This window comes from Lutjanus erythropterus, chromosome 23 (assembly GCF_056507025.1).
Source record: "Lutjanus erythropterus isolate fLutEry1 chromosome 23, fLutEry1.hap2, whole genome shotgun sequence".
In the NCBI taxonomy this organism is placed as follows: Eukaryota; Metazoa; Chordata; class Actinopteri; order Lutjaniformes; family Lutjanidae; genus Lutjanus; species Lutjanus erythropterus.
The window spans coordinates 10,302,473-10,330,456 of NC_139339.1; the positions used below are offsets into that span (position 1 = coordinate 10,302,473).

Below are 27,984 nucleotides of genomic sequence, written 5' to 3' on the forward strand. Positions count from 1 at the left end.
TCTGCATGATGAGATACAACTAGAGGTGTGTGGCACGCTGTGTTGTTGTGATTTGTGAAAACTACTTAAACTTGACTTGATGGTACTGTTAACTGCCTCCCACTCATTATTGTGATTGAAAGCAGCCTAAAGCATCCCACACAACATGAAATATATTGTACGTTGTCTTTAGACAGTTGGGAAATGAGTCAGTTTACACCAATGGTTCTTATATATTCTATAATCTGTAACAATAAAGCAGTTTTTGTGTGTCACTTGAGTCTGATATTGGTGTTATTTTTAGCATGCTTGAGTACAAGGTGTACTGTATGGATGGAGTTTATGAAAAGAATTATGAAATGTTTCTGCTGTTCCCAAAGTCTACAAACTTGCAAGTCACAGTGCCACCAGGTCAGCCAGCTGAACTGCTATCAAGTCATCACAATCAAGCACAAAGATCACATCTGGTTGATAACATTTTATGAGCATCATAGGTTAATAATCACTGTCTTGTTTAAGGGATGAGGGATTCTGTGGAAAGGCCCCATCACTGCAGCTTTTCAGACTCTGCTTTAAATCCTGCAGAGCATGACTGCAGCCCGATCACATGACGACAGCAGCGTCTTGTGCTGTCATGCGCTGGCCTTTAGGTGATATCCTCAGCAGTGGGTCTGAACAGCTGGGCAGAGAAACACACAAAGGGAAATGAGGTTTTCTCACATGATGGTGTTATGGAAATGCTGAGGATAAGGACACCCATTCAGTGTATGAGTATATGTACTGAGCTTCTCTGACCACTAGAGGGTGACCTGCACCAAGTCTTTTTTCCTAGAGTTGCACTAGATACTTCAGTGCAGTATGAAAGCTGGAATATCTTATTTAAAAATGCTTTTGGGGGTAGCAGCAAGATGTTTTAGGACATAAAAATACAAGGATAGACTTAGAGGTGGTTATATGAGGAGTGCACCAGGAATCATCTGTCATGCTGTGTGGAAAAGTAGCCTATCAGGGTCGGGTATATGGGAATAAAATCAGAGGAGGAAGGTTGTTTTTTTTTTTTTTTTTTGCACTTTGAGAATAAAGTAAAATAGAGTTGACATTTCCATTTTATTCTCATCATCTCAACTTTTTTTCTTGACATTTTGACTTTATTTTCAACATTTCAACTTAATTCTTGACTTTTCTCTCATAATGCAAAATAAAATCTTCCTCCACTAATTTATTCTTTGTTATTTGTGGCATTAATAGTGAAAGTTCAATTTTATTCTTGACATTTCAACTTTATTCTTAAAAATACATTATAAAAATAAAGTCTTCCTCCTCTTTTTTACTTAATGTGGCCCCACTCTGTGGTAGAAAATAGATGAAGAGTTGGACATAAAAATAAAATTGCTCATAGTAACAGTGCTCATTTTGACTTGCTAGATAAGAATTATGAGATAAAAAGTCAATATTTAATATTTTTTTGTTTTTATCATTACTAACTTTCCCTCTATTCTTTTCTTTTCCTGGTAGAAAGCTTCCAAATTTATATCACAATATGTATGCGAATATTTTCCATTATTTCCATTATTATTTCAAAATGGAGACTGCAATACACTGCTGCTTCATTGTAATCCATCACATCAGACAGATGCCTTCAAACATTTTACAAACCATAACCATCCAGACAACAGAATTTTTAAAGTGTTATGATCATATATTACAGTATGATCCCAGTATAAGATGATAAATGCTGATATTGAAACACTGCCAAGCCTCTACTCTGTATATCTTTTTTGGATTAACAAAAGCCACTGCAAAATTTATAATAGAGCAGAAAATCTCATCCCAGCACAATAGATAAGTAATAAACAGTAGAGCTGCTATCGTCCCTACAGACAGCCATCCAGACCTGGACAGGCTGAGATGATGTCTAGCATCAATCGATCGAAGCCCCCCACTGAGCCCTGAGTGGCACCCGCTTTCATGGAGGTATAAACCCGCTGCTCACAAGGCTAATCTGGCAGAGGCAGGGCTGCTTTGAACGCCGGTTTGCCCCTGAACCTACCACGGGGAGTGAAGTCCTCCGAGACCCCTCAGATGCTGTGAGGCTCGAGCACTGTGAGCCCACAGATTTTACTGCAAAAACAAGTTGGTGGGCCTCCGTTCTTTGTGTTTGGATTTCATGCTTTCCATTTTTAAATCAGCAAGATTTTTAATAAGGCTGTAGTTGTGTCTGGTCTCACACGTAGTGATGGATGTACAGTATTTTGACCTGCACCCATTCAGCCTATATTTGCACTATCCACATTTTCTGTATAATAATTATAACTAAAGTATGTTATTTTTTTTTAGAAAAAATATTTCATAACACATTGACAAAGTGTTAAAAATCTATTTCAGGCACTCTGTTGGTCAGGATGTTGATTGTTAAAATAGAAATCCACAATTCTGCCTACACACTGGATCTGTAAAACTTTGGAACACCTTTCTTTTACATGCTTTATGCCTTGTGGCTTCATGCTTAATATAAGTTTGTATATGATTATACACTAAAATCTAATAAATTGGGTATACTCAAAAAATTATGCAAACTCATTGCCTCAGAAAAACTAAGTAAAGTAGAGAGTTTGAAGTAGTATCATTGTAGAAACAAAAATAAAGTAAACCAGAGGCTTTTTGTGAAGATAGCACTATCGAAGCGGCAAGTTATCATGTGCAACTTCCTAGTGGGAGGATAGTCGGCATGACAAAAGAAATCGGGTTTTTTGGTGGTCTGGTTTGCTGCCAACATTGGCAAGAAAAAAAATATTAATGGCTGCCAGGCCACTGACAGGCTCTGCCGATGGCCGAAATTATGTAAATGGTCCTCTAACCATGTTTTGCTAGTCGCGCTCGCTTCTCTGTCCTCTCCTTTGCGTGTTTGTTTACTTTTACAGAGAAGCTGCGGTTGAGACGAGGTGAGGTGAAATTTGCTTTAAAGCGATAGTTCACCCAAAAATGAAATTGCATTGCAAATGTTACAACCCCAAGTTGAACTAGGGGATGAGGGGTGTAACATTAAATAAATATAACTGGGGGGAAAAGGAAGGAAGGAAAGCTGAGACAAAGATGTAAATAAAAGGCTCTTTTATTAACAAATAAAGTGTGAAATTAAGTTAACAAATTAAATTAACATAAGGGTTAATTTAAACCTGAAGTGCAGACTATGTAATGGCCCACTGGCTCTGACATGTGGAACACTGTCCAACGAATGGCCCACTGGCCCCGAATGGCTGCACTCTCCAGGCTTTTAAGCACCAGGTCCTGATTGCAGAGCAGCTGCACCTGATGCCAATCACTGCAACCTGCAAGGGGGGAGTGGCAGAACCTGGGCACAGGACAGCACAGCACCACAGAGACACTGTGGCACGTAACACTACTCACCCCTGTGCTGATGTGAGGATGGGTGAAGATCTCCAGTTCACAAAACACTCAAGGAGCTTCAGTGGAAAACAGTGTTGCCGCCAAATCCAGTACAATTGAAGTGAATGGTGACCACTTTTAAAACATAAAAAAAGAACAGAAAAAAACACAAAATGTCTCCGTGCTGCTCGTGTGGTGTAATCCAAGTGTCCGTAAGCTGTGACAATAAAATTTGACCCAAAAAGACACCATTTACACCACATTTTTAGCCAAAATGTCAACTGTAGCCTCTTAGACCTGATCCGCGTGCATACGCCTGAAGCGGGTACACAGGTTCTCGCCCAAGTGGTGCGGCTGCATTGATTTTATTTTGTATTACTAATCTGAATTTGCAAAGTAACTAGAAACTCAAGTTGTCAGATAAAATGCAATGTAGTAAAAAATACAATATTTTTATAACATAGCAGACAGTGAAAAAGTGTCCTCATATTTTGCTTAGGTAGGGTACTTTAGTTACTGTCCAGTACTGGTAATGGATTACATTTACATTGTAGTTTTGCTACCAAAGTACTGATTATGGGAGCAGTGTTATATACTGTATATGAAGGCTGTAATGTGTTTTCACAGCCAGTAGGCAGCGCTGTGGAGCTCCTTATGTTCTGACGGAAAGGGCCTCGCTCGCTCTATGATGTCATCCTCAGTCAAGTTATCATATGACACACACCCTGTTTGCACAGACAGACACACACACCTACATAATTATTGGATCTCCACTCAAATTTTTAAAACAATATCTCCCTGTACTTATCTGGAATCAAAGAGCAGACTGTGGCAACATGGAATCAGTGAGAAACAGGGAAGTAAGTTGGGAGGGTTAGCCTTGTGTGTTTTGATTGCTGTGAGACTGAGGGAGCAGGGGCCCACCCAAGGGAGATGGGAGCTGTGGATGAGAGAGGAGGGAAAATAGTGAGAGGTGGACAGAGAAAAGACGAGGACAGTGCGGGAAGAAGAAAACACTCCTCCTCACCCCTCTTCTTCCTTCCCTGCTGCGAAATCAAATCCACTGACTCACTCTGAAGTCGTCAGCTTATCTGGAAGAGTAACGATCACAAAAGACACCAACAGCGCGGCGGGGAGTGTCAGGGCTTTTGGTTGGGCAATCTTTCCAAGAAGACACAGCCCCCGTTTGGCCAATCACTGTTTAGACAATGACTGTGCAGACCTTTGCAGAGACATATGCAGGCTGCTGAGTGATGAGTCACCAGTTAGTCAGTGCTGCTGAATACTGTCTCTGAGCTCCTCAAATGCCTTTCACATTCATGTCACTGTGCATGCTCACAAGTGACTTTCACCGGTCTTGTGAATGTGAAAGTGCTATCATGATTACATGAGTGTGGGTGACGATGATTTCACAGCTACACGGACCAGATTGTTCACGAAGGTCAGGTTCTCTTTCACAACATTAAAAATGTATAACAACATCTGAATGGTTATAATTATATAATCTAGAAGTACAAATGTATCAGCCGGGGGCAAAACAGCCAGAGCATGAAGGTAAAATGCCTCTTAACGAGGATAGAAATACTTCGGGGAATCCCAGCCTGCTGTTGAGGACCCCCTACAGGGGTACTGAGATAAAATCTTAGGGCTGATTAACTGGACAGGGGGAAATAAAATCATATATTATTGTTTGGGGTTTTTTTTTGGTCTTCAGGTCTTTTTAGGCTGGCTTTTCTGGGACAGGAGAGAGTGGAGAGTGACAGGAAATGCAGGGAAACACCTGCAAGTACATGGTAACCATACAACAAAAAAGACTATTTGCACCCAGGTGAAAATAGTCATATATCAGCTATTATTTTACTTATAGCTGGCCCCCATAGTTTAGAAAGAGCGACAAAGTCTCTGTAGAGAGATTGTATTGGATGCATGGGTTAAACACAAGCCAACAATGCTATTTGCACCCAAGGTGAACTAGCAAATGTGGCTATCTACACCCACATGAAACACAGAAACAAGCCATGGCTTCTTCCTAAATTTACATTTTTGTTGCCTAAACCTAACCAAACTGTGACTGAATGAAAAAATAATAAAACAAATAGAACGTCTATTTGCATATGGTTGAAAATAGTCCCATGGCAGCTATTCAGATATTTACACCCAGCCGTCTAGTTTAGCTATAAAGAGCGACAAAGTCTCTGAAGAGAAGAGATTGTAATGGATGCATGATTTGAGTCCTGTGTGAAACTACAAGTCTGTGCTAACTTTTATTTTGCAACTTAATTGACTTATTATTAATTTAGTTTTATATTTTCAATGTTTGGCCACAGTTTTAGGAGTTTAGGAAACAAAACTACTTGATTAGGTTTGCAGACACCTGGGTCTTGTCTCTGCCATGTAAGGCTATATACACCTGGGTGTAAATACTCATTTTTCAAAATAATGGGTATTTTTAGAAAAAAACAACAACCAAACAGAAAATCCATTCACACATACCAGCCATTAATCACAAATGTGCTGTCACAAATATCGCACCGTGAAAAGTGACACCACACCATGCTACATTTCCTTGTTCTGCCATAACTGTGCACGGCTGTGTGCTCGGTTCTCACGTCTCATAGGTTTCCAGTCATGTAACACGAACAGGCTAAATATCAGGGCACAAACTATACAAAATACTGAGAATGTTTGGAAGTGATGCAACCACTGAAGTTTTGTACAATGTACCTATGTAATTTTAGTATCAATATTTTTTTGTTTGTTTGTTTGCTTGTTTTTTTAAGGAATCAATAGCAAATGAGTAGCACTGTATCGATCCTGCAGAGTTGCTCCACCTGCCCCTGCAGTGTACTTCAGTACAGTCTTAAAGAGCCACAAGCAAGGCTACAGGTATCTTATTTTCTGTCTGTTACTCCCTTCTGGCCTCTAAAAAGGATGCAATAATGGTTCAAAAAGGAGAAATTAAACAATGGTTGAAGTTCTCAGTTTCTAGAAATATTACGTAAAGCTCTGGTGATGGTTCACACGGAGACGTTGCTTCATTTTAAGGGGGAAAAAGTCACCAGCTCTGGGAACTAGAGTGTTAAATGTGGACACACTGAATCCAAAATCTCTTCAGACACAGTCTGTAACAGTGGTCAATGTTTTACAGCAGTGAGCCAAGCAACACAGCCGATAGGGAAATGAAAACAAAATACAGGCCCTGATGTCCGCGGACTGGATAAATCCACAGTGGAGAAGTGTAAGATTTTAATTTAACTGTAGTTTTGACTGTTCGGTGCAGAGAAAAGACAGACACATTTTAGCAAGGACCTTGTCTGTCATTCTGCTGCTGGACGGGGATGAGTGAAAGGGGACAGAAACACCTCTTTAATAGACTTGTCAAAAGGAGTAACACCATTACAAAGTGTTGCCAGTTGGGCGTATCCATGCAGATGATAATGTCCCCTTGTCCCCACGCAAGGCTCACACAAGCACTTTTATCCCCCACTTTGGTCGGCTCCGACACCCTGTGTGTAACCCCTCCAGGTACGGACGGGTGGGTGTCACGTGAGAAGCTGGCGCGTGCCACCCGGTGTGACTGAGCAGACAGGAGAGAGTGAAGGCAGCGAAGAGAGAAGCTAAATTGGCTGTGGCCTCTGTCTCTGGAGTAGCCCGCCGCTGGGTTAGGTGGGCTATTCTTATAGAGGGCAGGGAGAGGTCTGCGGCTCCCCTGGTGCACAAACCACTTTATAGGATCCCACATCATGTTTTGATAGCCTCCTGGGATTGTGGGGGAGGTGTTATCCAATGACAAGTGTGAGACAGAACAAGAGGAAATTGAGCTTTACGCAGGTGGATTTCTTTGTGGGTAAAATAAGGCAACTTCGAACTGCTGTCAAACTGTCAAAATCTAATTCAAATAAGGAGCCCCAAAACTGACAAAAGACACTAGGAAATTGGTAGAAACAAAAGAGGTTGATTAAAAAACATTTAGTCAAAGAATGAAGGAACATCTTATGCTTCTAAGATGACTGTATCTCGTGAGTGTCCTGTACAAACATTGGTCTGGGGTGTTTGAGTGCAACATTAGCAGAAAATCCAGGAGAGTGCACATGGGAACGTGCAATGATATGTGCCAAGCTAGCTTAAACACTGCTGACTAAACACATTGAGCAGGGACACAAACTAATTATCTACACCACACTGTTAATAATATAACTGTATTGCTGTTTATGCATGATGTAATATCCCTTTTTTCAAAATGTCAGAAAAAAACTAAACTAAAACTGTCCAAGTTGCGCAGTGTTTGCGAGCTCATTTGTCGGTTTTAGCTTGCTGGCTAAAATGGTTTAGCTATCATTACAAGAGTTTAACCAGTGATATTACAGTACCTGGAGACGAACGTTAGCTGAGAACGTGTGTTTTAACTAAAAAAAAATGTCTGAAAAAGCTAGTGTGTGTCAAAATGCTCAGCTTTAGCTGTGTTACTCTCCATTTTGATTTTAACTATATTTTTTACTGCGGGTCGTGAGGTTTAAATGTCTGTAGACCTACCGCAAATGTGTTTGATTTGAAGAACAAATACATGGATTTAAAGGACAAGTGTGTGGGATTTAGTGGCATCTAGCGATGAGCCTGCAGGTTGCAAATACCTTGCATCACCCTCACCTTCCAAGCATGCAGGAAAACCTTTGATGGCTGTGTGACTTTGCAAAAAAAATGCAAAAGGCTGTGTCTAATGGCAGTGTTTGGTTTGTCCATTCTGGGCTACTGTAGAAACATGGAGGTGTAAAACAGCAGCCTTAACGGAAGGAGAACCACACCCTCTGTGGATAGAAACACACTGATTCTTATTTTCAGGTAATTATACGCAATAATAGGAAACTTATGAATATTATATTCAATTTCTGCCATATTCTGGCCATAGATCTGAGGGGTTGGTTAATAAATTAACATTAATAATATTCATGTCATGTCATGCTATCACTAAAATATTGGAATAATCCATAAAAACATAAACCATAAATATAAACTGATCCTAGCAGGAACAGAAGGAAAAGCATATTTAAGCTCTTGTAGTGTATGGAGGGTAATATGCAACAGTCAGGGGACATTATTGGAAAAAAATCCCAGTCAGAATCAATTTATTTTCATTGTAGATATAAAATCATCCAGTACCCCGATTTGGCCCCCAGGCCTTTAGTTGAGCATCGCTGCAGTAAACCTTACACAGTGTAACTGCCTGAAGCACTACCACAACAACATCCAGAGAGAAGAAGAAAATGTGACCATGACAGCAGGGATGACGTCAATCTTTAATGGCAGATGGCCTGAAATGTCTTCATTTAACATTTTCATAAAAACTTCTCATTTTGATCACCTGTTTTTTTTTTTGTTTTTTTTTGGTTTCAAACAAACAAACCTCTGTAATTCACTGAAATACAGTTTCTCCTTACAGCGGTCTAAGTACATAAATATCAACAGTACTGTATGCATTAGGAAAAAAGAAAAAAAAAGAACACACACATGCCATGAACATGCACAGAACACACAGGTACGCACATGGTATACTGAAACGAGAAAGGAATTATTTCTCATCGACAAAGGGAGGGATCATCATATTAATTTCCAGGAACTTCTGTACCGTACTGCTGGCAAAACACAAAAAGATCCATTCGTTCAAAGAGTTTTTCTCTGGATTTCACAGTGAATTATGCAGGTAAAACAGTATTCATATATCAGATACAAACACAAACAGAAGCTCTAGAAAATTACCAAATGAATATACAATTAAACTTACATTAATACTTACAATGAATTATATGATGGGCATCTTCTATGAACTTTAAAAACATAATACCCATAAAAACACACACGCATACACACACACACACACCTTATAAATACTTGTTCTAATAAATTTGGTGCCACACTCGGCTTTAAAAAATGTTTGTAAAAGCAAAAACTGCTTCAGAAAATCAGTCGATATTATGTGCATATTATTATTATTATTATTAATCATTACAAACACTGACTATATGATTCAACCACTCCAATATGATTGTACACACCCGGGCTAAATATTACAGAGAAGATTGTTTTTCAGTTTTTGATTGTCACATCACTGTGAAATGTGACTTAGCCTCCTCAGGAAAGTACAAGAATCACTGTTTGTTTTTTTTTGTTTTTTTAGCAAGAACGCGACATGAATGAGAATTTTGGCGTCAAGATGTCACGGAAATATGATCACTCGATGATATGTCAAACAGCAAAGACGTTATTGCAGGCCCAGAATACACAAGATTATAAAAGATTTTTTTTTTCTTACACTCCAATCATTACTATGTAAATTCAAAATTTACAAAAGCAGGTTGAATCACGCTGGCTCCCTAAAAATAGACAAAAGAGACAAATTGCTTAAAGTGAATGTCCTTTCAGATGCAGAGTGGCTCTTTGGAGTGACACCAAAAGAGACATGCAGCAAAAAATAATGTCATACTTCATAAGAAATCAGATTGAGGACTACAAAGCAGTCAAAAATGGAATAATTCCACTAGCCTAGATAGCTCTCCAGTGTAAAAAAGAAATGCCTTTGGTCTTTTGTTTCTCTATACTGTGCTGCTGCTGCTGTCCTCCTGCTACACAATGAAGGAGCGAGTTCCTTATTATAGATGGGCTCAGTTTGCCGTGTTTCGCAGTCTCCGAGGGTCACTCTACGTTCACCGGTGATGGCTTATTCCTGTCAATGCCTCTTTCAACACACCTCTAACTGCAAAATTATGAGCTGGATCAGGTGCATTTTTGTCTCACTCACTCACTCAGACTGACTGCTAGTTGAACCAAAAGCACATCAGACAAAGGACTAATATGTTTGCTTCATTATCGGGTAAAGACGCCACACGAAGACACACATGAGCAAAACCTAAATCCACACAGTATGTTGAAAAAAGACGAGCAAACCGACAGGACTGCTTTGGTATAGCAGGGCGACTTAAAGGGACAGTTCAGATTAGTTGAAGTGGGGTTGTATGGGTTACTTACACTTGGTCAGTTTATTATTAGCAGATGGTGGTCGACACACCTTCAGTTTGTAGAGACAGTAGGAGCACTGGTGCAGGAAACAAAGCAATGTACTGCTGTGGACGGGGTCAGCAGCAAAATGTATTTTGGCCTCCTAAAACCTAAAAAAATCAGTATCAGTTTAAGTGTATGCTGTATTTAAAATGTTTTTACAACTTTTCCGTGCTGTCAGAGAGCCTTTTCCAACAGGAAACTGGTGGTACACAAGTGAGAACATAATTATAATGTTCTTTCTCACTCGACCGAAACCCTTTGGCAAAATCGGAAATTTTATCTCACAGAACACAGGAGTGTCTGGTCTACCGCTGCTTTGATTTGTTAGTTTTTTTGTGTCCTTGCGTGACTTTTGTGAATCCGAACTGTCCTTTTAAAGCACTGAAATCACGCAGTAAAACAAACAAACTATAAAATCAAGTCAGAGGTAGATCGGTTGTTTTGGAAAAAGAGATATTTGGCTTATTAATTGTGATTCCTGTTCCTGTTCCTGTAAAAATCTGACGGAAAGTGGTGAGCATATTCTAAATATAACATACACATAAACTTTACTGTACTAAATCTTATAAATCATAATGACCATGATACGTCATCAGAGATTAAGGAAACACGCTAAGTTGAAATAGCAGCCAGCATGTTCTCCTTTCATTCCAGGCTACTTTTTTTTGCCCATTTTGCATCTATTAGAGTTCACATTAAAGCAGAATGTTCACTAAATGAGTTAGTGTCTGCATATGAGGCGTAAGAAATCATTAACAATCTTTTAGAGGGCAAAGATGTTTGTAAAGGTTAAGTACAGAGTGTGTAATTTCAGAGCAGTGCAATTTGAGTATAAAAGGCTGAACTTTTCATCAACAGACAACAGACAGTTATAAACAGCTGATTTATTTACAGGGTAGGACTGTTTGTCACGTGTCATTGTCAAAGTATAATGTTGCACTCATGGTCAGTGTCCCTGCAGCCTACAGGCAGCCTGACTGAATTTTGTTTCTGAGGGGCTGAGGGGGGACAACTCGCTTCAACCACATATTTTATATATTAAACTCACTCTTTGGACTGCAGTACTCATTTCTGAACACTCGGGTTTTATATATTTCTCATGTAAATTGGCGCTGACCCTGTCCAGAGCAGTGCATCGCTTAGCTTCCATGCTGGTACTCCTCTCTGCTTCTCCAAATGGGGGCGTGTCGACTGGTATCTACTGCAGCTAATACACTGACAGTTAAAAGCTACCTCATAAAACCACACTTCATATGATCCTAACTATCCCTTTAACCATTTCATAATGGCACAAAAGAAGGAAGGGCTAAAAGAAAAACGTATGAAAGTTCCTCACACACTTTAGCACAACATGAACCAATCAAACAGAACCATTTCAAACATTGTCTTGATTACAAAAATACTTTTTTGTATTTCTTTAAAATATCTAAAAATGTACAGCATTGTTGTTTTTTTCTTCTTTTTTTGCAAAGTCATGCTTCAACATGTATTTAATAATCATAATAACATTAATATGAATGATATACAGAATAGTAATAATTATAGTCATATAATAACATTACCCGGCAGCGCTTTAGCCACACTTCCGTACGTCTGGCCTTGCAAAGATTCTGCATAAAATTGTGTTTGCACTCCTTCGGTGGCTTGTCTTTACACTTGCATACACAGAATGCACAGCAAGAGACCTGCTAAAGTTAGACAGGCGATGCAGTCAACTGGTGAACAAAGGGTGTGTGAGCCTTTGTCGTGCAGGTGTCAAGAGGAGGTGTAGCCAAGGCGCTGCCGGTAAATCTTGAGTATGTAACAGTATAAAAAAGAGTTGGAGGGACTTTGGGGAGGGTGGGGGTGCTCGATGTGTGATGGAGGCTGGGGTCTAGTATGTCCTGAGGCCCATGAGGCTGCTGCTGCCTAAGAGAGGAAAAAAAAAAAAAAAGAAGGGGTGAGGTTGCCATGGTCACCGCACACGAACCTTGTACACTAATGAAAACACAGGGGATCGTGAGGAACTGTTGCACGACACAAACACATTCACACGCCCGAAAAAATCGCACGCACACAAAGGTAGATACACACTGATATACACGCACACACAAAACATGTTTCTTGTTTTCTCCTCCATTTCTCTCGCTTGGCTTTGTGATGCCGAGACCACACGCACTTTTATCCCATAAATCTGTGATACTGCGACTCCGGTTTGTTTTCAAAACAAAACAAATTTTCTGTCGAGCGAAAGCTGAGACGTACGCAGGTGAAAGTTGACACGCCGTCACTGTGGCTTGATGCAGCTATGTTCAATTCCACCAGACGTCTTTGGCAGTGCAATATCGCCTCAAAAAAGGAAAAAAAAACCTTGGCTTTCACAGGTTTTTCAACAAATCTACACTCTCAAATCAGACACTCTGCCAGGAGGGAGATGGCGAGGTGAGATTTACACCTTTTGTCCTCGCCTGTTGGGATCAATGGTCGTGAAGTCCGAGGCGTGCGCTTACTCACCGACGGTACGCTGCCCCTTAGAGCCGGAGACAGGTCAGTCCTCCTGGTTTCTAATTGGACACGAGAGGCAATCAGCAACGCCCGTCACAGCCGGCCACGGCCACCATCACACATCAGGAACCTGAGGACACGGAGGAGGCAGAGTTTTACTCAAGTGAACGAGCAGCAGCAGCATCCTGACTGCCGGTGGAGGGTTTTTATTGAGGCTGTTTAATGTGCTCATTCAATTTGATGGCCCCATTTTGTGGATCTGCTGTATTGGATTTAGGGCCGGGTAATATAAACATATCAATATCATGATATGAGACCAGATATCATTTTAGATTTTGGATGTCATTATATTTTGATATGGTATAAGTATTGTCTTTGCTGGTTTTGAAGGGTGCATTACAGTGAAGTGACATGATTTTCTGAATTCACAATCCTGTTCTAGCTGTTCTTTTATTGGCCTTAATCATTACATCCACTGGGACTGTCATAATATCAGATTTTCACCACCTGATTCACAAGAACACTGTTTTTACAATATCGATTATAAATAAATTAATAAATAATTAAATAAATCATTCATAATTAAATAAATAATACATTCATCATTAACTTTGTTTATTGTGCACCTTGTCCCTTTTTTCGCCAATGACTCATACTCAAAAGATGAGTGTAGGGAGATGGAGAGTGAGTACAAAAGCGTGCATAAAGTTATACTTAATGGCGTTGGGGGAGGCAAACAAAGGGACAACAGAGAGAAATGGAAAAATGATTTAAAAGCATGCGGTCTGTATGGGTGTGTATTATTAACATTATATTAATATTTCATTTTTTAAACATCACAGCTATCGTCAGTACCAGTATATTGTGACACTGTTAATATATGCAATATTAATCTTTTAATAATATTCAACACAAGGGTAGTGATCTCTGAAATACAGTAGGAAAACAGAGCTGAGGTAAAGAAATGTAACCCCACTAATTAAAGTTAAATCTATAAACCTACACAAAAATGATAAATCACCATGTTCTGAGCAGACACAAAAAAGTCAACATCTGCATTTTGCAATATTTTTGGGGTATGCTGGCTGTCATTACAATATTTTGTTAAAGTAAATGCATTACGCTTTAACTCATCACCGCCTGTATACTTTTCAAATTAAAAGCCCTCCAGCGTTTCAGTGGACAGAACAAGTTCCTTATGAGGTTGTGAGAAACTTAACATTACACTCAGACTCAAGTTTGGTTATTTCTGTGCTGTACTTTTATAGTAAAATAAAGACATTTCATATCCAATTTAAATGAATGGTTTATTATGTTCCTTATCAGTTTTATAAATATAGATTTTATTGCAATTCATGATGTTTTGGCGCTGCAGAGGAAAAATCTGCTCGAGCTGAATAGGTTTGGAAAGTCCACCAATTTAGTATTACACTTGAAAAAAAAAGAGAGAAAAAAGAATTTCAAAAATTGCAGAAGCTGTAATATCATAATCTTTTATACTCACTGGGTCCTACACTTCCCACAATGCAACACAATCTTTCATTAGATGCTCTGTGTCTGGTAGACGCCCACACTTTTCAAACTTCACACCACCAGTTTGTAATACAAGCTTATGTTAACATGTGTCTACTCCAGGCCCACGCCGAGATGACTCAAACTGAAGTCTCTGAGGTAATTTTCTCAGACTCAACAGCCTCCAGAGCAACAAAAGACTTTATACATGTGATTTCTCAGGATGTGTTGCACATCCTCTGACTAGTAAACTGATTATGACTTGTAAAACCAGCTGACTAACCCTTTAAAAATGACTCTACTGCCATCTTTTGCCACATCTTTTGAGCTCAAAGTCCAGCTGCGACAAGCAGGATGTCAGCTGACAATAGTCTTAAATACTTATATTGAACTTCTGTCTAAGAACCGTATCTCCCATGATCCCTCTCCACCCCCACAACGCCACCGCCAGCAGCAGACCGAACAGAAAGGTCAACCCTCCGACCCCCTCACCCAACCCCAGATGTGCCGCCAAAAATAGACATCTCTTGGAGACCGGGGAGGGAAGAGACTCTTTGGAACAATAAACAATTAGCAAACCAAACATGACCTTAAGAGAAAGGAAGAGGGAGACTGAATGTTGCAGGCAAAGAAGGAAGACGGGTTGGGAACTGTTCCCTACTCTGAGAACAGTGTAGTTTTTTGTTTTTTTTTTTGAAGGGGCACGGCTGGCCTAGCTAATGCCCTGTTGCGCGTTCAATCAAGGATGAGGGAATCGATGCGTTGTACAGCCGCTTGGCTAAGCTGATGCGACGCATACTTCCAGACCACCCTATTTGTTCTGGCTGAGAATCCAAGGTTAAACATTGGGCTGATCATTGAACACGTCTGCGCAGATTAGGAAAAGGTTTAGTGATTTGCGGGCTTAATGTGCTACATCCAATAACTGGGCTCAGGCGCATAATGTGAGATAGGTAAACAAGTGGTGTTTGAGAATGTGGGAGGTGACTCGCGTTCCCATGAATGTGTGCACTGTTTCATTCTTTTTTTTCACTCTCAGCTCGGCTTCATGTAGCAAATGTTCCTGCCTGTGTTATCACCGATCATTGATCTCCTGCTGCAAATAAAGAGAGAGAAGAAAAGACTCGCTCAAATTTATGGCCAACAGTTTGAAAGCAGTGCTGCTGTGTTTTAGCAAGCTGGATGCATTTTTCCTCCTTTCTGGACGCCATTGATTTCCACTCATTTCTGTATGAAATGAAAATCAATTTGCAGACTCCTGAGCGGTGTGATCAATCACGGTGAACATCAGGTCTTTCTTAATTCTTGTCAAATAACCAGAAAATGTGGCACAGAAAAGCCAAAGATATATCTGAAGTCAATAAGAAACAGCAACATGGTTTCTCCATCAAAGAGCAGTGTTTAGTTTACACACTTTGGTCACAATGACTTATTTAAAACATAATCTAGTTCATTATTTTAGCCAACAGTTGTAATTTATAATCCCTTTGTAAACTGTGCTTTATTAGAAAATGCTACCAAACATTTGTGTTATGTTATTAGTACATTTAAAACAATTAATATGGACCAAATTATCATCAGTTGTAGAGCTGAAGTGATTGAATGATTAAGTGAAAGAACTGCTTGACCGACAGAAAAATAACTGGCAGCAATTTTGATGAATAATTAATGGTTATTGTTTCAAGCAAATAGACCACTGGGTCCAGCTTCTCAAATTGAAATATTTGCTGTTTTTCTTTAGTCCTCTATGATAGTAATCTGAGTACTTTTGGACTGCTAGTCAGACAAAACAGTACATTTAAACACGTCCACATGATGGTATCTATTACAATTTTCTGACATTTCACAGAATAATGAAATGGGGGTGCCCTGGTAGCTCAGTTGCTGAGTGTAAGTCCCATATACAGAGGCTAATGATTCCAGCCTGTGATCCTTTGTTTCTCTTAGTCTTATTCACAATCCTCATCTTAGAATTTCAGCATATTAATATATAGTTATTTTCCACCCACATGCAAAGCACTGGTTCATAAAGTGTAATACCTTGTACTGTATACACCTGTTGCTCCTACTCTTGCGTCATTATTATGTTAGCATTAGTATATTCTTGCATTTAACTTATCTTATTAAACTTTTATTTTAATCTCTTTTGCATCTTTTTTTAAATCTTCATTTAATTCCCTTACTGCTGAGCTGACCTGTTCTCCTGGTCCCGCACATTTCGTTGTACTGCTGACCCGGTGTTAATCTATATATCACCAATAAAACTGAGCTTGAACTTGAAATGTATAACTGTATGCTCGTGTTCACACATACTCAGTGAAAATGTAAAGTATGCTCAATTAGTAAATCAGGAGCTAAAACTTGCAAACACACTCGAATGGTCCTTCAAGATTTCTACCTGTGCAGCGTGGCCGTGAAAGAGAGCCCTGTCTGAAGCCCCTTTAATCCGGAGAAAAGCCTTTAGGCCCTGGCTGTGTTTCTCACATACCAGCAATAGCTGCTGGAGCTGGGTGGTGATGAACACAGCTGCTGACATGTATCCAGCTCCTGAGAGCCGGTCTCTGCAGGGACGAGGCCACTCTGGAGCTATACTGTACGCCTGTGTGTGTGTGTGTGTGTGTTATGTGTCAGTGGGGGGTGAAGGAATAAAGTCCCACTTCCTTATTAGAAGGGGCCCCAGCTGGCCCTCAGCTCTCCAGTGGGAGTTAGTCCAACATTGCACAGGAACCATTGGTTTTTGTCGGGCTATTGGCCAAAAAGCTCCTCAGGGCAAGCAGCCAGACTACATACACACACACACACACACACCATGTCTTGTCAGATGGAAAATCCGGATTACCTTTGCCTCCAGTTCACTAGGCATTAATGTCCACTATTAGGTTGTCTTTGGATGTGGCTCTGTGGCGGAGCATGAATGTCAAATATAATTCAGCCTCACAAACATTCAGGTGAATGATGGCCGAAACCTCCAGGGATATTAAAATAACAAAAACTTACAATGTAGTATGTTTTTAAAGAGTCAACACCAGGTAGCTACCCGTTTCAAGTTACATGAGGTGGCAGCGCTGTAAATTAAGTTTTCAAAATGTCACTTCCCTTAACAGGCAGGATGCCAGGTGATTAGGACAATTCATTCATGACTAAAGGCCCTTGAACACCACGCTCTTGGAAAAACGGGTTCCAGAAGGGTTCCTCCTCAAGGGTTGAGGTTTTACCCAGAACGAAACGGTTCTTCAAGGGTTTTTTGTAAGAATAAGAGTTCTATTCAGAACCCCTTTCGTCCAGAGAGCCCTTTTTGGAAGAAAGAGTTCTTCGAGGATTGTTGAAATCCAACCACCAGTGGTTCATCAAGGGCTCTTTGTACTATAAAATATCTATCAGTAAAACTCCCTGGGTGAGTTTTAAGGTAAAGTCCTGAGAACATAACAGGGTTCTTGGCAGAACCTCCTGAGTGTGCTCTAGATAAAACTCTTGGAATATAAAAATGTTCTCACTAGAGCCCCCTGCATGAGTTCTAGATGATAACCTTAGAATATAAAAGGTTCTCTGTAGAATACCCTGAGTGTGTTCTTGTTGCCACCCTTGGAAGGTGGAAATGTTTTGATTAGAACCCCTTGAGAGGGTTCTGGGTCGAACCATTAAACCACAGAAGGGGTGAAAGCTTTCACAGATGGTTCTAGGTAGAAAGGATTCCAAGTGAAACCTTTACAAAAGGTTTTACCAGGAACCAAAATGAGTTCTCCTGTGGGGACAAGCCGTGGAACCCTGTATGGTTCTGGGTAGCGCCTTTATTTCTAAGAGTGGTGCTCACTGTCAGCTGTTCAAGTCTCCCACGGTCACACTTCCTAATACACATACTCTGATGGTGAGTGGTCCCTGCCCATCAGATGCCGAGACAACCACTGACCGACCACAGCCAGTCGCTATGGAGCTCTAAGCTTCTTTGAATTCCCTCTGTGAAGGTTTACTGTCACCAGACGCCTTCAGCATGAGTAACAATTCACAAACGCGGCCTCTTTTTGAATGCAGACAGATTGTACAATAGTGGTGCAACAAAGCCTTCTCTCCGTGACCTCTGTTCAAGTTTATTCTTGTTGTCTCGCAGCTAAAATTGTTTCAAAGCGTTTCACAAGCCTGGTGGATTGCGCTGCACAAATAAGTTAACACCCTCCTCACGGCCCACATCAAGACGTCTCGGATACTTGAGTGTATCCACTGAACGGGCGAGAAGGGCCAAAAAACACAAGGCCTCATACAGCTGAGATGTTTGTTTGCAAAGCTGCAGAATGTCAGGGACAAACAATGCAGCAAGGCCAACTCAACACTGAGAGCCGACTGTGGGAAGTGACCAGCATTTTCATTAAATTTTACTAAGTCAACATGCTTACTGAGGAGATATGTTTTACAGTGTGATTAAGCTCAATTCACCATGACACTGCAGACTTTTAAGTCATGCTCTTGCGCAATATAATTTACATGAAATGACTGTGTTGATGGACATTGGAAATTAAGCCCTCTATTGTGGGGCAACCTTTGAAATTACAGGGTTATGCTGCCTTCACGGGTCAGTCCACCTAAAGGACAAAATCTCCTCAGTGTGAATGCTTACTGAGTCATATTATCACAATGCCAGAAGGTCTCTGTGTTTTGAAAAGTGGTGCACATTGGTATATGTAATGTTATCATATTAGTATATATTCTTGTTTCCCACCTGATCTGCTTTTATATGATGATGAAGAAGAAGAGTGTATCTCACAGGTGTGACAGCAGCTTGCTGCATGTGTTATATCAAAGATGGTGAGAAACACACTTTCATGGCTGGGTAGTATTTATTTAGAACAAGAGGCAATCAGAAAACATGAGCTAGAAAATGCTTGGATATGTAAGTGTGTTTGTGTATGTACTGTATTCGGAGGCCCTGATTGATGCTTGATTGTCTATAAGCCCTATTGGCCCATTCACAGCTGATACTCACTGTTTTTTTAATTTTGTTATAGCAGCTTATATAGCAGTATTGTATGTCAGTTTGATGTTAACCCAAATCAGACTGGAAATACTTGATTTTATCACTCAGAGTTGCAAACCTCAGTGAGTTTTTACAACTGGTTCCTGTAAATGTTTCACAATAAAAGGGTTTTTGTCAGCTGTATTTGTTTTTTTTTATTTCTTTTCATTTGAAACACATACAGGAAGTGCTGAGTTTGTATTGACGTATGTAATTAATGTATAACACGGTAACTTTAACAAGTTAAATGGGAGCAGATCAAAAGGACAGATCGCACTTCCATTACTGTTACTGTAAATAAAGATGGGTGACACGTTTCCATTTCCTCCAACTGCGCAATAATTAAGCCAAAATATGTCAGATATTTGGTGCAAGTCATTGGAGTGTTGGAGTCATTTGGAGTCAGAGTCTGCACAGTAAGAACCAGTGCTGGAGCTGCAGTATCAAGTTCCCGACCACACAGCCAGCTGACTCAATCATGAGCTGTCAATCACGGCATAAAACCCTGTTTTTATGTGTTTTATATGTTTCAATTTTGCCCATGTGCTATCTCTTAACATTGTGAGGCAGGATGCATGACTTGCACCGCAGCCTTCCACCAGGGGGCGACTGAGATGCTTCGGCTTCACTTTTGGGAAGACATGATCTCGTCCATCTCTAATTTATGTCGTAGATCCTGGCATCCCTACCAGTGCGTGTACAGCTGCGGATATCTGTTGTTAAATAAATGCTACAGCTTCTCAAGACTCAAGTCAAGTTCCCGTGTCTTGCGTGCTGATGAAGAGGGTTAGCTCTTAAGTTAGCGACAGCTTCAATCATGGCTTACTTAAGGTGATCTAACCTTTAAGGTGGAACGGCTGTTCTCATTTTAGTAACAAGCTGTTCCTCCTCTTTGTGCAGTGTGTGCACAGTTTAGGCTATTTATTGGTGAATAAATACTACAACTCCTCAAGGCATAAGGAGGTTAGCTCTGAAGTTTGACTGCTTCAGTACAGGCTCACTTAAGGTGGACTGACCTTTAAGTCGGACCACACCAGCTATTCTCATTTTAATGACAAGCTGCACCCCATTCTTTTACCCTTTCTCTTGGGAACAGAGCAGTTCACTCGTTCAGGTTTTGAGATATTTCTCTCTCTCTCTATGAATTCAGTGGTTGAATTAGATGGAATTAGTTTACGATGTTCACATTAAAAATTGACATCTAAAAACAACAGCATCATCTCTTTCTACAAACAGTGTGGCCGTTATTCTGGATAATCCACAGACGTCACTGAGCAGTAGGAAAACTGCTCACAGGGAGGTCTGTGGTTTTCTGTGTGAACAAGGTCACAGTTTTTGGAACGACATGAAACTGCTGACTTATTACAAAATTCGTTTCACTTCACTGAAACTGAGATAACAGCAGGAATCATACATCAAAACCTGAGCAGGAAAAACAAAAACTATAAGAGGAAAAGATACCAGTAGAAAGGAGGAAAAAATAATTTGGATGAAATGAACCTTTTTGTCTGTGAGTGGACTGTTATGTAAGCTTGCTTAATGGTTTGGCACGGACACAGCGCAATCACAGAAATAAGGGCTCCAAAAAGGGCTCTTCCTGAAGGGTTGAAGTTCTATTCATTTGCTTCTGAAGAACGCCTCTTTGAAGAAAGGGTTCATCAAAGGTTCTTTGTAAGACTAAATGTTCAATTAAGAATCCTTTCAGTCTGAAGAAATATTTTTGAAGGAAAGACTTTTTTGAGAGAAGAGGTCTTTCGTCAAGGGTTTGTCAAAGGTTCACTGTAGCCTACACAAAAAGATCCCTTGGTGGGTTCTAGATAAAACCATCAGATTATAAAAGGATTCTGCGCAGAACTCAAAGGGTGGGATCTAGGTACAACCCTTGGAATATAAAACAGAAAACACCTGTGTGTGTTCTAGATAAATCAGTGGGTTCTGGTTTAAACCTTTCACAGATGGTTCTAGATATAACCATTTAATGGAGGGTTTTAGGTAGAACTCTTTATGCATTTTATAAGGGTGTTCAACCTAGAATCCAACATGCAGGCCTTTTTATCCACCTACATGGATCCGGTAATTTTGAACTCTTTGGTAAATTTGCAACAAGAATAAATTGGTTTGGAACCCAAAAGTTTGTTTCCTACTGGAACCCAAAAAATATCCGTTTTTCTTTCTTATCCAAAGTGGGCGTGTCCTCTGGTGATGACAGCCTTGATTACAATGGTTCTGCTCAAAACTGATGGAAACACCAGATAGCAGCAATGTTCCAGGATTCTTGAATGGAACTGGCTTACAAACCTGAGCTAATTTGGTGGAAAAGAGACTATAGAAAAGGTTCTTTCAGGAACCAACAAGGGTTCTTCCTGGGGAATTTTCCACAAAAATGGAACCAGCCCCATTCTGGCTGAGGCACTTGAATCTGAATCACTCTGGGCTTTTTCCACCACAGTTTTCCTGAAAGGTTCCCAGCTGAAATAAAAAATTAGTAGGGTTTTTCTTGGGAACCCAAGTGGGTGTGTCTGATTCTACAGGCTGCTGTGCCTTGTGCGACGCCCTCTGTTGATACACTCTGTAATTACAACGGTTCTGCTCAAAAGTGGTAGAAATGTGGGCTGATTCACTGGATTGCATCAAGGTTCCAAAAATCATGAACAGAAGCTGTTCAAGAACCAGAAATGGTGGTAAAGGGTCCCCAGTGGGGACAAGTAAAAGAACCCTCTATAGTTCTAGCTACCAACTTTATTTTTAAGAGTGTACATAGTGTGAGTGTGTTACATTTCAGTATATCTGCTGCAGCAGCCTGTGATTATCACAATATTCTGACCGGACGGCCCTGCTTCACTTCACCCTCCACTGCAAGCCGGATGTGGGGGTGTTGTTGTTTCATTGAGGGGCTAATATCCACTGGGGGCAGACTGACCGGCCAAATGACTTCCTCCTGGTTTGATAGAGGAGTAATTATTTCCTCCAAGCGCCTCCCTCCTCCACTCCCTTCCTCCTTTTACCCCCCTGACAGAGGCGAAATCCCCAAAACATCAAATTACTCCAACAGCTTCTTTTTTTTCTCACGCAGTGTGTTTCAGTCTCTAGAAATAGACAAGTCGCTTAAGATGCAGGGTTACAAAGAGTACAGTACAGGACTAGCACCAATCAACAGCTTGATGAAAGTTAGCCTCCATGCTACCATCACCACTCACCCGCCCACTCCCCACTGGCTCCCTGAGGGGTCGGGAGAACATGTTTCTTCCTGTCCCGAGACGTTGGAGGGAGGGTGCTGGTGACAGTGTGACTGGCGCCGAATGCAAACACACACACACACACACACACTTGCACAGAGACACAGTCAGCCAACACAGATACACAGACTAGCAGGGGATTTGTTGTGCTTTGTGGTTTTGTTTTTCTGCAGCGTTTAGCTTGTCTGAAGCAGAGAGCGAAGCGCATGTGCTGGTTATAGTTGGCTCGTACTTATCAAAGCACTTATTAGAAGCTACTGTGTAGCGTCTGCAGCTCCACTAAATTTAATTCATCTGTAATTTATTTTAAATAAAGCTCCGTGCTAATCATTTTTTAATAAACATTCATAAAAATGGCCCTTCCGGCAGTAACCAGGTACCTCAGCAGTTCATGGTGCATATTCCACATTTACGACCTTTAGGAGCATCACATCCTCCGTCTTCTTTATAATTCTCCACTGTGTACTTTGTCATAATGCGGAAATGCCAAAAACATCTTTTAAATTAAAAACTGTATTTCACCCTGCCAGGGTTTGACAAAATGACAAATACGCCTTAATATCTGCTCTACAGCACCAGCATTATTATAGGACAATATTCGGTGTTTATTATGGTAAAGTTAGAGCGCGCACACAGTAATAAACATTCCCCTCACATACAAGTATAATAAATATCAGGCGTCCTTCCAGTGAGCAGATCTGTGGAACCAATAAGTTCCCTCTGATCCTCCATAAAAACTACTCAGCATGTATAATCTTAATGAATAACCATTTCAGTGTAAAACAGTGACTTTGTCCTGAAATCATAGAGTCATGATTAGTTATTCATCAGTGGTGGAAGAAGAATTACAATTGTTAACTTAAAGCTGGAGTAATTAGTGTTTTTCCATTGACAGTGGATGAAATGACTGTGTATATTGGGAAGGGAGTCGCTTGTAGTGATGAACCCGCTGAGACTTATCACCCGAATCTGCTCCACAGAGTATTCTAGCATCTTCCTGTTCATTATTTTGTTTTTTTTCCAGCCTGCAAATTTATTGTTTAACACTGTTTTCAGACACAGCAAACAGCGTGTATGTATGAAATATTTTAATATTTATATTCTGCTCCTATGAAATGTGTTGTTTGGTGTTTGGAGATGATAGACTTAGCTCTGTCTTTTATTGTTTCCGTTCACCTGCCCAGGGACTACAGATGGAAATTAGCTAGTAAGCTAAATCTGGTACAAAGCATCTCCAGTCTTTTTTGAGACTAATGTATTTTGTACACAGGCGCCGATATAAATAGATGATAGATATAATAGATAAATAGACCCACTGTACACTACCAGCCCAGAGCCAAATGGCAGATAGAAAATTAACTAACTATTAGCAGATAAGGAGCAACATATTTCATTCAAGAGTTATCTAGGATTAAAACAGAGCTTAATGGAGAATGAATTTTAGATTTTCAACAGTCAGGTCACCTGAAGCTTGACTCAGAATGAATGTTAATGTCGGCACGTGTCTACAGGTTTGCTAACACATTCATATATCATTGTTTACAGCTTGTCGTGCCGCACGAGTGGCTAAGAAATGTGTAACAGGTTTAGTAAAAAGTAGAAATGGAACGTAAAAACAGTTTATAGAAGTTAAGAAGCTTCAGCACCAAAATGTAAATACTAACTGTAGCTGTCAAATACATGTAGTGAATTAAAATATATTTGATTCTAAAGTTTAGTAATAAAGAGTAAAGAGTAGCATAAAATGGAAATACAAGTCTTTGTGTTACATCTCGTTACGTCTTTCTCCATTTTGTTCTGTTAAAAAAAAAAGTAGACTTTGGTTTTGGCCATGTAAAAACATATGACCATAAGAAATGTCTGTATTTCCATAATTGGATAGTTTGTTTTTTTTTCTCACAGCAAAAAATCCAGGTGAGAGTGTAAGATAAAAATGATGTTACTTGACTGTAGTGCCCACTGCAATGTTCAATTAGAATAATGGTGCAAAGTGATACAGATTCTCCCCCCATCTTTCTCTTATTATATTTTAAATACTCTTGAGAGAGGAGGATAGAGAAGGAGAAAAGAGGAGAGGATGAGTCAGCACAGAGAGGAAGAACCAGGTGAGAAAGTGGACAGGTAGTCAATTCGCATGCCAGACCGGCTGAGTCCCCCTGAAGGTCGGACTCTAAAATCACTCTCAAACATAAAGGTGCTAACAAGAATCATAAAGGGTTCTTTGGCGTGTCCCCATAGTTCCCTTTTATAGGAACTATGGGGACACCTTTTATAGCGGTTTCACTTGGAACCTTTTCAGAGAGTTTCACCCAGAAACCCACATGAATGATTCTGTGAAAGGTTTCACCACCCAGAACCAAACTTAATCTGGCGGTTTTATCCAAAACCTTTCCATCTTTTAAAGACATGAGCAAGAACCTACCCAGGGAGTTCTACCAAGAACCTTTTTATATTTCAAGGCTTTTATCTGGAACCAATCCCGGGGGTTCTAGCAAGACTCCTATTATACCGCAGTACAAAGCCTCTTTCAAAATTTCTTCAAAGATTTCAATAATCTTTGAAAAACTCTTTCTTCGAAAATTCTTTCATGCTCCTAATGGAACCCTTAGTCTTACAAAGAACCCCTGACAGTCCCTTTCTTCAGATGGTTACATGGTTACACCCTCAGCCCTTTAGGAGGAACCTTTTTGGAACCCTGTATTTCTATGAGTGCACGGTGCTTGAGTGAACGTACTGAGTGACTTTCACCACTGGCTGTAATACCATTACCTATCAAAGCAGCTGATATTAGCATTTTAGTCATATTTGCTGAGATGTACCTCGTCTGTTTTATTAAAACGTTGGCATCGGAGCTCGTTGTATATTCTGTTTGACTCGCTGCCTTTGATGCCTGAGATCAAGCATCACATCAATGGGAGAAGTCGACCCTCTGTACCCTGTGACCTGAGCGGGGAAAATAATGGAGTTCCCTCTTTAAATCGCGTCTTTCATCTCTTATGATGATGTGCGAGGGGTGGCTGTGGTTTCATTGACCCAATGGGTTTTACACTCCAAAATTTACTCCTGCAAGAGTAATTTGTTTTGTGTTATGTCCTGCAGAAACGTGACTAATTAGTTGGTTAGTTTGGCAGCTAGCTGGTTGGATGCTTTTCCTGTGAGGTTGGAGGGCAAGGAGAGGGTGCTGGCTTTGACGCACGCACCACGTGAATCGAGTAACACCCTGTGATATTCCTGACATATGTTTAGGAATATCTCTGCGCTTGTTTAAACAAAGTGTCATAACATTTACTAAAGTATTTTCATGGCACGGTGCAATGTACACTTCTTTGTCGTTTTAGGCTGCATGTGTGTGTGTCTGTGTGTGTGTGTGTGTGTGTGTGTGTGTGTGTGTGTGTGTGTGTGTGTGTGTGTGTTGTTACTCACACATACTTCAGCAGAACTGCCTGGACTTCCATCCCTGAGGAGTTCCATCTGCAGGTGGGAGCCAGCGAATCTAAACACACATATGCACATACATCAAAATACTCGCACACGTACATGCATACAAATGATGCAAAACTATATACAATTTATATTCATTCTAACCTTAACGCAATATTCCATTTCAATTTACTTTTACTGTAATTTCAAGGAAAAAGAAATTTAAAGGAATAGTCTCACATTTTGAGAAACAGTTTGCTTTCCTGTTAAGAGCTGAAATGATGTTAGCATAGCTTAGCATAAAGACGAGAAACAGTTAAAAGGTAACTGCAAAAAAAAGCTTTTTCTTTAGAGTTTCATATTTAGTTGATTTTTACATAAGATCTTTCATTTTAACATACTTAAGATGACCCATTTTACTCTGTTTTTCAATAACAGTTGAGCAAGCTTAGTACCTAGCAGAAACTTGGTCAGCTGGCTAACTAGCTAGCTAACAATCAATTTGATTGGCTACTTAGCTAGTGTTTTGCTAACAAGAACTATCAGATGTAACTAGCTAGCGTTCAATTGATGTAGAGTAGCATTTTGTTAACATTAGCTATCAGATGTTACTAACAACTGATGTAGATTAGCTAGCAACTTAGCTTGTAAAATTAGCCAAATTAATATGTGATGATATGTAACTTTTACAGCTTCCCCAGCAACATATTTCAGCTTCACATTTCGGTTTTCTTTTCAACATAGTCGATCAGTGCACGTAGCATAGCTACTGTAAGTACCGTTAACAGGAAAAAGGTACCAAGCTTGCTCAACTGTTATTGGAGCACAGAGCAAAAAGGGGCGGAACTTGGGAAGGGTCAATGGCGACATGTTAACTTCTTTATTGCCTTGTATATTTCCACGTAACTCACACCATCATCTTCTTGTATTTCAAAGAAATTCACATGCCGTCACAACGGAAAGACGTATTGTATTTCTGATATCTATTGCTTTGAAAACAGCCCAGTTAATAACATTTATAAGCGATCCAATAACATTACTGCACTCTCACTAGAAAAGATGACAGCTGATTAAGAAGGGAGCCAGAGAGCCGAACTCATGTTAACATAAATTAGATTTGATGATTTAGTCTTATCTGTGTGCTGTTTTTATATATATATATTTTTATGCCTCAAATCAGCCTCGGCTCCAGGTCAGGAGAGGCTGGAGGATGTGAACATGACCAACAATCCCCTCCTGAAATCACAAAGCCAGATTCTGTGTGTCTTTGTCAGTGTATGCTCTCATATCTGATGCATATGGAAAAATGCCAGCTAGGCAGATTCAACATGCACTCATTTCAAATTCTGACATCATCTGAGCTTCAGCTTTAGTGCCTTTGCTAGGGGCCTTTATACTTAAATAACCTTAGCATCTGCATTATATATGGAAATATGCTCTATATACTCTCTAACAGAGATAAAAGACAATTTGAGCTTAAAATAAGGACTGAAAAAACTGTGCATGCGTCAAAACCATTCAACAAACAGAACTTCAGAAACAGCACGTATCATATGGAGATCTTATCAGGGTCAGCCTGCACCGAACGGGCTGCATGAGAAGAATTTCAAAAGATCAATAATGAACTCCTAGGTGAACTCACAGCGGAGCTGTGCAGATTAGAAGACCTCAATAAACTGGATCATGTTTGGTTGAAAAAGAGGGATTTAATTAAAGCAGTAGGTGATGGTCAAATGATGATGCAAACCTTTCAAAACACTCGAGCGTTGGTTGCATGGATGATACCACAAATTGAGATTAAATAAAGTGACACGATATGTCATCTGTAACGTTAGACCTTGACAGATTTCCCCATTTTAAACCCCTTCTGGGTCTTGAATTGTTAAAGGGGTAGTTCAGATTTTTTGA

At 40.1% G+C, this 27,984-nt stretch overlaps 1 protein-coding gene across 4 annotated transcripts in view; it reads right to left on the minus strand.

Moving 5' to 3' along the window:
- Nucleotides 1-11,463: 11,463 nt before the first annotated feature.
- LOC146305607 (RNA-binding protein with multiple splicing-like) overlaps nt 11,464-27,984 on the minus strand; it is a 56,496-nt gene continuing 39,975 nt past the window's right edge. For 2 of the 4 annotated variants that reach the window (XR_014769068.1, XR_014769066.1), the window contains 3 exons: nt 26,086-26,149; nt 12,913-13,033; nt 11,464-12,327 (listed from right to left, as the gene is read on the minus strand). Coding sequence is in view for 1 of the 4 variants with exons in the window: in XM_084712194.1 (XP_084568320.1) it covers nt 26,087-26,149 (63 nt within the window). In the remaining 3 variants the exon portion in view is untranslated. Of the gene's footprint in view, nt 12,328-12,908; nt 13,034-26,079; nt 26,150-27,984 lie in introns of those variants that run through there. The other 2 variants (XR_014769067.1, XM_084712194.1) reach the window with 2 other exon arrangements.